Source organism: Gymnoscopelus braueri (genome assembly GCF_963280865.1).
Source record: "Gymnoscopelus braueri genome assembly, chromosome: 2".
Taxonomy (NCBI): Eukaryota; Metazoa; Chordata; class Actinopteri; order Myctophiformes; family Myctophidae; genus Gymnoscopelus; species Gymnoscopelus braueri.
In genome coordinates, this window is record NC_137604.1 from 23,647,826 (window position 1) to 23,660,325 (window position 12,500).

Sequence of the window (12,500 nt, forward strand, 5' to 3'; positions counted from 1 at the left end):
CACACACACACACACACACACACACACGCAACACTCTCACAGAGACATTGTTGCTCAACATAACAGGACTATAGAGAAATCATTTGCCTCATTTAATTCCTGCTCTATACATAAACTGTGGGCTGGCAGATTTGACATGGTTTGCCACAGTAGTATGTTCACCGTGTGTGTGTGTGTGTGTGTGTGTGTGTGTGTGTGTGTGTGTGTGTGTGTGTGTGTGTGTGTGTGTGTGTGTGTGTGTGTGTGTGTGTGTGTGTGTGTGTGTGTGTGTGTGTGTGTGTGTGTGTGTGTGTGTGTGTGTGTGTGTGTGTGTGTGTGTGCGTGCGCGCACTTGTGTCTCTGTGTGTTAGCGTGCGAGCTTGTCAGTATGTGTGTGTGTGTGCGTGCGTGACTGTGTGTGTGCGTGACGCGTGTGTGTGCGCGCACGTTTGTGTGTGTGCGTGCGTGCGCGTATGCGTGTGTGCGTGTGTGTGTCCCTCATGACTTTGTTGAGCGTAATGCTGTCTAAGCCTGAGGGCATTGGGGTTAGTGTGTGTCATGCCTACAGCCCTTCTTCTACACACCAGGGAGCCGGCAGTGTGAAGAATACTGGTCCCCACCACTTAACTACACGGCAACAGACAGGCTCATTCCTTCTGGGATCTGTTCCGTTCTGTATGGAGTTTTGTGTGAATAGGGAATCCACCAGGGAGTCTTGTCTTCTCCATGAAGGGATAGGGGGGGGGGGGTCAGTGTGGAAGTGCCCCTGAGCAACACACTTAACCCCTAAGTGCTCCCCAGGTGCCATAATGAGCCAGTGGCTCTCAAACGTTTTCATGTCAAGGACCCACAAAATGATATGTATTTAGGCCGCGGACCCCCAGCTAAAAATGTTTAGTGCCAGGGACCCCCAGAAGAGAAGATTTATGTTAACATAAATGTTAAATTTCTCAAAAACTTTCAAAAATCATAATTTTCAAAACATTTCAAAAATAGCAGATGTACAAGTGACGCGCTATGAGCTTGTACATCTGCTATTTTTAAATAGCCAACGTATAAAATGTGATTGTGATGCTATATTAACACATTTTGCTGGGGACCCCCTGGAACCCACCCGAGGACCCCTGGGGGTCCCCGGACCCCACTTTGAGAACCACTGCTCTAACTCATGGACCTGAGTTACTCTGTACTTAGTGCGCTCTTTTTTCAATCTACACCAAATCTCTCGCAGAAAATAGCAGATCTACAAGCTTGTTGTGCTATAGGCTATTTTTGACGAATGTTCCCCCCAGAATAGGGATGCATGGGGTCATAGTTAAGAGCATCCACTGCTCCTAATAGATACAATGGGTTAAATGCAGAGGATTTATTTCAGGTATACTTGACAAATACCTCAACAGCTACAACCAGGTCTGAATATATGACACGGTAGTGTTTGGTGTAACTCTTTGCCAGTGGTGTAAAGTAACTAAGTACATTTACTCAAGTACTGTACTTAAGTACAATTTTGAGGCATTTCTACTTTACTTGAGTGTTTACAATTTTCAGTACTTTTACTTCTACTCCACTACATTTCAGAGGCAAATATAGTACTTTTACTCCACTACAATTATTTAAAGGTTCTACACCATGAATTTAAAAAAATAATAATAACATTTAATATCATATTGTTTATGTCCCTGAAACGTTTTTCAAAAGGTTTGAGCCTAAATCAAGCCTCAGATATACTCATTCCAACTAACTTCTCTCTGGCTTATAAAGCACTTTCACCTGCAATACCACATTGTCCTGTTTGGCACGGGGCGCTATTGAGCCAGTTTGTATGCATGTTATCTCCTGGTTCTGTGTGGGAAAAGTAAAAGAAAAAGAAAGAGAAAAAAGAAAAAGGAAAAAAAAGTTTTTATTTTATTATATATTTTTTGGTTGGAACTGAAAAACGGGATGGATTGTACCCTGACGTGACCTCACGTCAGGGACCAAATCAGTTTGGCCTGTTTTGAGACCAATTTACAGAAAACCCCAGATTTGCTGTGAAAGCCTGAGTGTTCAAACTGGGGTATTTTTGGGGGTAGAAGAGAGGTAGGGGAGACCAAAAACACACAACAAAGAAGAAAAAGTTTAAATTCATGGTGTAGTCCCTTTAAAAACTTTAGTTACCGGTTACTTTGTAGATTTTGTTTATTATTACAAAACATACATTGACCACTTCAGCATACATTTCGGCCATTTGAAAATAGACGATCTAGCTTGTAGATCTGCTATTTTCAAAGGATTTGTATACATTTTATACATTTGAAAACTTGTGAAATGGGACATTCTGCATAATGGCTTTCTACTTTTGGTACTTTAAGTACATTTTTATATACTAATAATATATCCCAAATTATAATATAATAATACTTTTGTACTTTTACTCAAGTAAATTTTGAATTCCAGACTTTTACTTATTTCTACATTGCAGTATTGATTACTTTTACTTAATAAAAAAAATGGTGTACTTTTTCCACGACTGCTCTTTGCCACCAACATGTCACCACCAGTTGGCGCCAGACGCCTGTTTCCACCCATCACCAGTGGCCCTAGCCTCTTAAAATCACAACTCAGATGAGTCTACTACTCGCTCCTTGATGTTTCTCCTTCACAAAGAAAAATTCAATGATCTTTACAGCATGAAACATATATATTTTGCTCTTTGTTTTTGTTTTGCTGAATTAATTTGGGACGTTTTTCATTTTCAAAATATTGTATAAAGGAAGGCTATTTTTTTCTTATTTTACACCGAATCTTGCAATATCCATTCTAGATTTGTGAAGGTATTTTGTGAAGATGGAGAATGAATGTGTTGCATGCAAATGAATGAACAAGTAGTGAACATGACTGAACATTTAAACCTCATCCACAAACGTTCCTTCCAATTTCCTTCTCCTACTCACATCGTTTTCCATTCTTTTCATCAGTGGTGGAAAGTAACTACAGTAAGTGCATTTACTGGACTTGTACTTGTGTACAATTTTGAGATACTTTTACTTTATTGAGTATTTCATTTTTCTTTTATACTTTATACTCAAAGGCAAATATGGTACTTTTTACTTCACTGCAATTATTTGACAACTTTAGTTACTAATTACTTAGCATATGAATACAAAACTAGGGGTGTAACAATATGTTTTAACAGCGATACGATGTAGATGTACATCCATGGTTGACGATAGGATACATAGACGATATTTTTTCATTTATAGCAATACAATAAGATATGATTCAATTAATTAAAATCAATACGGTAACTATTTAGCAAAAAAATCTGTCATTGTAAAATGTATATGGATAGTGTAGGATTTTTCTGGGGAAGAATAATTATGTATATAAATAAGTAAACACAATGATTCACTGGCAAATACATACACATTTTATTGAACCACATATGAACATACTCACACCTTGACACGCACGCAGACATTCCACACATTTATAGATAGATGAAGTGTGATATGAAACGCAGCATTAAGGATTTAAGACCTGAGGCCGATTCTACAAATGCCTTCTAAATCAGTAGATTTGAGTCGTTCCTTCATAAGATGTTTACTTATGGGATATCATCGCTCTCAAGCGATGCACAGAGCACAACACATGAACTCCCAGTTACAATTCTTCGATTGGCTACGGTTCTGTGACGCAAACCGGAAATGGTTGGGTTATAAAACCCCCTGCGTCACCAGGTTCGTCCTCTTCCTTCACTCTGCAAACAGCGAAGCGCACGAGTCCTGTAGCAGCAACATAGCAACCACGACAAAACTCTTAGAATCCCAGCAAACCCAGAGCGAGGGCACCCAGTGCCACTCTACGGGCGATTCGTTCTAATAGTTTTATTGTTTTTGGTTATATAACGCTCCCGCGTTACTTGCCTATCCTCTCGAGTTTTCTGCCACGAGGCAAGCTTTCGAGGCGACACTGTTAGCCAGGCTAGTAGGCCGCTTAAAGGCTAACAGCTAAGCTAGACTAGCGCTAGCCTTTTGTCACGTGCCTAAACAAAGAGGAGAAGATGGAGGCGCCTCGCGTCTGCGGCCTAGTAGGCTGCGGCCTACCTGTAGCAGCGGACGATCGCCACCGTCTATGCCGCCTGTGCCTGGGACCCAACCACGCGTGGCTCGCCCTGAACAACCCAGGAGACGAGGACGCGTGCAAGCCCTGCGATGACTTCACAGTTCATCAGTTGGAGCATCGCCTTTCCAGAGCCAGAGAGCTGGCGACCTCCAGCAGCAGCGGCAGCGCTCACCCCGACGCTAGCCTCGCCATGGGCTCCACGGCGTCGATGGTGAGGCAGGCCTTGGGTCCGCAGGCCTACCTCGACAGGATGCCCCGAGGTCCAGCGGTGCCAGGAGGAAGGTCCGGAGCAAAGCTGCACCTGGGGTGTTATCTTCGGTGCCGGACCAAGCCACTCCAGCCGAGGCCAGTGGGCCACTACTCGGCTGCTGTGTCGGGCCAGTCAGTGCTCGGTTTGCACCCTGGACGGCATTCCGAACACTGTAGGGACAGGTCCTGTGCGTGCCATGAACATGATGAATCAAATGCAGGTAGTAGTACCTATTGTTATGAATCAAATGTCTCTAAAGTGTTGTTTTCAGAATGTGAATAAAACTTTTCTAACTGCGCCAGTGCAGTTCCTTCTTCCGTCCGGCAGATGGCTGCAAAGCTCATCTGTAGGACGGTCGAAGGCCAAAATGGCGGCCTCCCTCAACCGCCCCAAAATGGCGGACGAGAAAAGGCGGAAGTGTACATTCCAGAAGGCCCCGGTGTTACACCACCAAGGCTCCCCTAGTAGGATGAAAGTCTCGTTCCGTGTAACAACAGCAACACCGCACAAAAGGTCCGCCCCAGTCGACCTCCCTAAAATGGCGGATGTCAAGAGGCGGAAGTTGACAGGTCGGACGGTGTTACCCCATCGACACTCCCCGGATGGGGCGAAAGTATCGTTCCGGGTAACAACAACACCGAGGAAGGGTTCCGCTGTCACGTCGCCCGGAGTGGCGACGCCTCCCGTTCCCATGGAAACAGGCACGTCCTCCAAGGCGGTGAGCTCAACTCGTCCGTTGCACGGACAGAGGCTACCGCTGCTGCCTCTCGTGTACGCCTTCCCAATGATCAGAACGATCGGACCGGAAGTATCACGAGTTATCTTGGTAACGGGCCAGCGCTCCTTGGAGCAGGTGACGTCATTAGCCCCCACCTACCCCACGAACCCTCTAGCTCGTTGCATAGCGCGATGGAAAGCTTGTAAACCGAACCCCTGGGTGCTGCGCACGGTCCAAAAGGGGTACAGGTTGCAATTTTCCAGCAAACCTCCCTTAACAGACAAGGTTATTTTCTCTCGAGCGTCAGGCCAAGCCGCTAAAACGCTGAGAGAGGAAGTTGTGTCACTACTGAGCAAGGGTGCAATCAGAGAATTATCCCCGAATCAGAGCCGTTGGGGTTTCTATTCGGAATATTTCCTGGTGAAAAAGAAAGGGGGGGGCGTAAGACCTATTCTGAACCTAAAAGGTTTAAATAGATTTCTGAAGGTCTTCAATTTTCGAATGCTGACAAGGGACACGTTGTTACGCTCGATACGTCAAGGAGATTGGTGGACGAGTATAGACCTCAAGGATGCCTATTTTCACGTCCCAATCTAACCCCCACATCGGAAGTTCCTGCGTTTTGGCTTTGAAGGCAAAATATACGAATACACAGTGCTCCCGTTCGGCATGTCGCTAAGCCCTCGGGTCTTTGTGAAATGCACGGACGCGGCTATTGCCCCGCTGCGCCAACAGGGTCTCCGTCTGGCGACATACATAGATGACTGGCTGTTGGCAGCGGGGTCAAGGGAAGAGGTGGCGCGGCACACGGTGTTGGCCATTGCGCACCTGACGTCCCTGGGGTTCACGATCAACACTCAAAATAGTGTCTTGATCCCATCCCAACAAGCCACCTTCGTGGGGATCTCTCTGGATTCAACCACAATGGTGGCGCGCCTGTCTCAGGACAGGATAGCCAGCTTCCTGGCGTGTGTGCGCTCTTTACGCGTGGGGCGCAGAGTCACGTGCAGGACATGCATGCAAGCGGTGGGTCTCATGGCCTCGGCCATACACCTAATACGGTTGGGCAGATTCCACATGAGACCTTTTCAGAGGTGGATGCAGGCTGCACCACTCTCGAAAGGTGGTGGTATCTCCCTGGTGCGTAACGACGCTGCAGCCGTGGTCGCAGGCGTCCTTCCTGTCCAAAGGGGTCAGGATAGGCGCGGTAGTGTCACGAAAAGTGATTACCACGGACGCTAGCCTCTCGGGTTGGGGGGCCGTCCACGAAGGCTACTCAGCCAGGGGGGTGTGGAACTCCACTCAGAAGGAGTACCACATCAACTACCTGGAGCTGTTGGCAGTCTTCCTCGCTCTCGAACGATTCGAGAGCCGCATTGTGGGGTGCCATGTTCTGGTCAGAACAGACAACACCACGACGATGTGCTATGTCAACAAGCAAGGGGGCCTGGGCTCCGTTGTGTTGGACAAATTAGCACGCGAACTGACGCTCTGGAACATGTGGAGCCTAGCCTCGCTATGCGCCTCCCATGTACCGGCCCTCCTCAACAGCGGAGCGGATCTGCTGTCTAGAGGTGAGCTTCGGTACGAGGAGTGGTCTCTCACGGTTCTTCTCGATGAGTCACAAGGACTTCTCCTTGGGTGTGGATGCTTTGGCGCACGTCTGGCCGGACGTTCTGCTGTATGCCTTCCCTCCCTTGGAACTGATCCCTCCAACGTTAGAGAGGATCAGGATCCAGGGCGGGACTGTGCTGCTGGTGGCTCCAGCATGGGGTGTGTGGAGATCGGAGATTACTCCTCTCCTCTACGCCGAGCCATGGCCTCTCCCGCTGTTCAGAAGCCTTCTGAGACAGGGCGGGGATGAGGTATTTCACGAGCACCCTCAGACTTTGGACCTTTGGGTCTGGCCCGTGAAAGGCTAGGCTTGGCCGGCTCTAAATGGATTAGGCCGGTGGATGGGTCTTGGTTCCCTGTAAGCTACACGCGTTGGCATGCAGGTTCTCTCGGTGAGCCCAGGTTGCCTGCAGTTTTCAGACAATCGGCAGGAGGTTTCTGTTGGAACCTGACCTGGCCTTGGTGTCTGGGACTGGCGTGATAGCTGGTGGGGGCTTTTCTTCCACAGCCAAGGTGTGGCGGCATCTGGGTTGATGCCCACAGTCTTAGATGTGGAGGCCATTGGCGACCAGGGAGGTAGTGTACGTACTTTGGGGCATGTTTTCTCCTTCGGCTGGCCTGCCATGGTGTAACCTTGACAGAGGTCTTGACCTTTGTGACCCCAGCTTGACCATGATGACACTATGGGTGTCACTCGCGGTCTGGGTGAGGTGGGGTGGTTATAGTCAGGGGAGGTTGGCGCATGCCTGGGGCTGGCCTCTTCCCCCGGATGGTAGTTTCCTTTCTGCTCCCCCGGGACCGGATGGGCCAGGTCCGGGGGTGAAAGGGCGAGAGAGGGGCCTGTCTCTCTCTTGGAGGGGTCAGACTTGTCTGACGGGCCCTTGTCCTACATCCCTTCCGTCTTGACCTAAGAGGTCATGCGTCCGGAGGTCAGGGTCTTGCCGGAGGCAAGACCTGGGACCATGGGCGTACGGGTTGGGCAGGGTTTATGTGTCCCATAAGTGTCCCATAAGTAAGCATCTTATGAAGGAACGACTCAAATCTAGGGGTTACGTAGGTAACCCCAGATTTGTTAGTTCCGTAGTAAGATGCTTACCTAATACCCCTTCTGTGCGCTTCAACTAGCGTGCAGAGTGAAGGGTTTAAGAGGACGAACCTGGTGACGCAGGGGGTTTTATAACCCAACCATTTCCGGTTTGCGTCACAGAACCCTAGCCAATCGAAGAATTGTAACCGGGAGTTCATGTGTTGTGCTCTGTGCATCGCTTGAGAGCGATGATATCCCATAAGTAAGCATCTTACTACGGAACTAACACATCTGGGGTTACCTACGTAACCCCTAGTTCTCACACTTTCAAGATTTTTCTAAAATGTAAAAAAATAGCAGATGTACAACCACGCAGCGCGGCACTAAGTGACACGCTTTGAGCTTGTACATCTGCTAAAATCTAAAATGACACAGGTGCTTTCCCGGTTTTAATTAAGTAATTAAACCCCTCTTCTTAGTATCGATACAATCGATCCTTTGCATTGCATAACTATTTTAGATCAGTCACACTGGAAACAGTAGTTGATGTTTACACAACGATGTAGTTGGATCGTTGGAATTAAAATCGATGCATTGCTGCAATTACCGTATCGATTTGTTACACCTCTACAAAACATACATTAACCATTAATAGCCAATATACAATAATTGTGAGTTTGTAGAGCTGTTTTGACAAATTTTTAAAGCTTTTAGTAATCATAGTTTGATGCCAGTATACTTGTGTACTCATACCCTAGCAAAGTTTGGAATACAGGCCTTTTAAGTATTTCTACATTTCGGTATTGCTACTTGGTAGGCCTACTGCTTATCACCACTGCTTATCATATACTCTTCCCTGCTTACTCTAGCATTCCCCTGATCTCTCTCATCCCCCTCCCCCCTCTCCTCCTCTCCTCATTCTGTTAATAATGTCTGCATCCATACAGTAAAACAGACTTTTCTTTAATTGCTGTTTCCTTCCCCTTCCTACTCTACATACCCATACCCATACTGATAAGGGGATCTCCCTCTCTCTCTCTCTCTCTCTCTCTCTCTCTCTCTCTCTCTCTCTCTCTCTCTCTCTCTCTCTCTCTCTCTCTCTCTCTCTCTCTCTCTCTCTCTCATATCCGTCCTCTTATCTCACTCTTTCCCTCTGTATCTCTTTCTTCTTCTGTCTCTATCAAAGCCTATTTCTTTCCCTTCTCTATCTTATTTTATCTCTCTGCCTCCCCCTCTCTCCTCTAGCTCAATTCTCTATCTCTCTCCCTCTCTCTCTCTCTCTCTCTCTCTCTGCCCCCCTCCTCCCTGCACTATCTCTCCACGCACACTTGATTCATTTTACACACTATAACGGAACGGAAGCATCCATCACCACTATGCACCGTAGAGAGGAAGACCCTTTCTCCTCTTTTTAATCGCCTCTTTTATTGTTTGGATTTTTTGTGTCCATCCATCCATCCATCCATCCACTCCTCCCATCTTTTCCCACACTCCACTTTTTTTCTTCTTTATCTTTTTCCATAATCTTTTCCAACCTTCTGTGGATCTCCATCACCATCATTATCATCACTACCACTACTGTCACCCTGAAGCCGCGGGAACCAACCAACCAACTACTATGTTCTATTTCCAGCTGGTCATCATGGCAGGCACCGTGCTGCTGGCGTACTACTTTGAGTACACCGACACCTTCCCCGCGCACGTCCAGGGCTTCTTCTGCTTCGACAAGTCCTTCTCCAAGCCCTACCCGGGACCCGAGGACGACAGCAAGGCGCCGCCGGTGCTCGTCTACTCGCTGGTCACCGCCATCCCCACCGTCACAGTGAGTTTGATCCATCCATTGGTTGAATACTTTGTTTACAGTTTACAAATAGTACAAGTGGTACGAGTTTTATACAATGATGCTATAAAAGGATAACACAAAAATAAATCATCAACACTAGCAGCAAAAAAAGTACAGAAAACATTGGGGGGGGGGCATGAGGTTTTCAACCTTGTGACTGTTAGTGTACATGAGAGTGTGTACATGAGAGTGTACATGAGAGTGTGTACATGAGAGTGATTAGTTACTTTGTTTTACTCTGAGAGTGTACGAATGGATCCAAATGGACCGATCTTTACTGTGTAGGCTATACACACACACACACACACACACACGTCACACACACACACACACACACACACACACACACACACACACACACACACACACACACACACACACACACACACACACACACACACACACACACACACACACACACACACACACACACACACACACACACACACACACACACACACACACTCTCACACACACACACACTCACACACTCACATGCGTGGGGAAATGTGCAAAGAACAGGCACGGTTATATTTAGGCACGCACAAAAAAACAAACCTGTGTGAATAATGCACGTGCACGTGGCACATGCACTGAGACGTGGGCTATACCTGAGGCACATCATGCAAATATATTTGCACATGCGTGCGTGTGCTGTGCATGAGGGTGCACACACACATTCACTCACACACACACACACACACACACACACACACACACGCACACACACCCGCACACACGCACACGTCAGCGTGAGATAAGAAGACATAAGAGACAGAGAGTCAGGGGAATACGTGTGGGTGTATTGTAGGATCCTCGTGGCGCCTCTGCAACTGTTTGTGTGTACTTGTAGCCTTTTCATATCCATGGCAACCAGCACTATATTGGTCCTGTGTAGAGCGTTTACAGCTAGCTGCTACAGCACCCAGCATGAGCGCAGGAAATATATATATAAATATATATATGCACAGGAAAACCCTCAGTGTTTACTGACTAACTCTGAGTGGACCCAAATGGACCCCATGTTCAGTTAACTTAACACTTCAGTATTTTTGCTCTGTAGCCGACTGTAGCAGTGGTTCTCAAAGTAGGGTCTGGGGGACCACCAGGGGTCCTTGAGGGGGGTCCAGGGTGTCCCCAGCTAAATGTGTTAATCCATTAAGACCTGAGGCAGATTCTACAAATGCCTTCTAAATCAGTAGTTCACGCACTTTCACGATTTTTCAAAAATGTTCCAAAATAGCAGATGTACAAGCTCGCAGCTGTGAGCTTGTATATCTGCTATTTTTGAATAGCAGATATATAATTATATACATATTATTTTATATCTACAAGTCGCAAATAGATTTTTACATCTTTGATTGGGGTCCCGCCTCGGCACAAAACCTTTTCAGATGGGGGTCCGCGGCCAAATACATATAAATTTGGGAGTCCTTGACTCGAAAATGCTTGAGAACTATATGTAGAAATAATGGAAAACAGTACGGCTCTGAGTTGCTCTTGTTCTTTCTAGTGCACTAGAACAGGCACACAGTCCCATTATTTTGGCACAGCCTTCATGTTTGCATACTGAAACATTGTGAATAATTAAGCACCTAGTGCATTTTGTATGCCATGCCACACATAATCCTCAGTGCTAATGGAACTCTGAGAGGGTACAAATGTAACCCTTAAGGGTCCATTTGGATTTTACACTGAAGCATGCACTTTTAAACAGTGAATTAAACATAATTTAATTCACTGTTCATCACTGTTCACTGTTCTCTGTTCACTGCTTTGCTATGCTTTCTTTTTTTCTTTCTTTCTTTCTTTCTTTCTTTCTTTCTTTCTTTCTTTCTTTCTTTCTTTCTTTCTTTCTTCAACTGGTTAGCACTACAGGCTAGAGAGCTATGCTCAAACAAAGGGTACATTATGCATTAATCAATTGATGTTTTTAACCCTTTTACATCATAATATTTTCAGTCATATTGTGTACACTATTTAGCGATATGCAAAAAACGAACAAAAAACTAACCATTTCTTTCTATTTTATTACAAAGTCTAATCAGGATTTCTTGCTGTAAAACAAAATATGATGCATACAACCAATTTCAACCAATAATATCATCACAGCCACCTGTCAATGTATCCTCCACACAGATCTAATATTTGTTATGCTACAGACACCAGACGGCAGTGCTGTATGCCAGTAGTATTCAAAATTGATATATATTTGGCCACGGACCCCCCATCTGAAAATGTTTTGTGCCAGGGATCCCCAGAAGAGAAGATTTATGCAAAAAAAAAATATATATATATATACAGTATATTCAAAATCTTCCAAACATTTTAATATTTGTCTAAAATGTTCAAAAATAGCAGTTGTACAAGCTCGCAGCGCACTGTGAGCTTGTAGATCTGCTATTTTTGAATAGCCAACGTACAAATGGATAAAAGTGGTTAAAATAATTGTGACGCTATATTAACACATTTTGCTGGGGACCAGAGTTTGATTAGATTGGGAGGTCAGAGTTCGATTCCCCGGCAAGGTCACGCCTAAGACTATAAGAAATGGGACCCAATGCCTATACCTGCTTGGCACTCAGCATCAAGGGTTGTAATGGGGCACGTCCCTGCCACACACCATGTTCAGGGGGTGTACCTGTACAACAAACCTCCTCAGGCCACAGAAAAAGGCTCATGACTCATGGGCCACATGGCTTAGGAACCATTGGTTCCTGAGTCTTCTTATATACAGCCTTTCCTGAAGGCGGCAGTGGCTCAGGAGGTTGAGCGGTCGCTTGGGAATCGGAAGGATCCCTGGTCTCCCTCCCACTGTGTTACTGTTGAAGTGTTCTTGAGCAAGACACTGAACCGCTAACTGCTCCCGATGAGCAGGCCGGTGCCTCGCATGGTTCCCTCCACCATCGGTGTGTGAATAGGTGAGTGTAAAGCGCTTTGGATAAAGGCGCTATATACAATGCAC

At 46.2% G+C, this 12,500-nt stretch overlaps 1 protein-coding gene across 2 annotated transcripts in view; it reads left to right on the forward strand.

Annotated features, from left to right (window-relative positions):
- plppr2b (phospholipid phosphatase related 2b) overlaps positions 1–12,500 on the forward strand; it is a gene marked incomplete at its 5' end in the record, with an annotated part of 78,580 nt that overhangs the window by 32,227 nt on the left and 33,853 nt on the right. For both annotated transcript variants that reach the window (XM_080450268.1, XM_080450269.1), the window contains one exon: positions 9,326–9,514. In XM_080450268.1, coding sequence (XP_080306394.1) covers positions 9,326–9,514 — 189 coding nt within the window. The remainder of the gene's footprint in view (positions 1–9,325; positions 9,515–12,500) is intronic.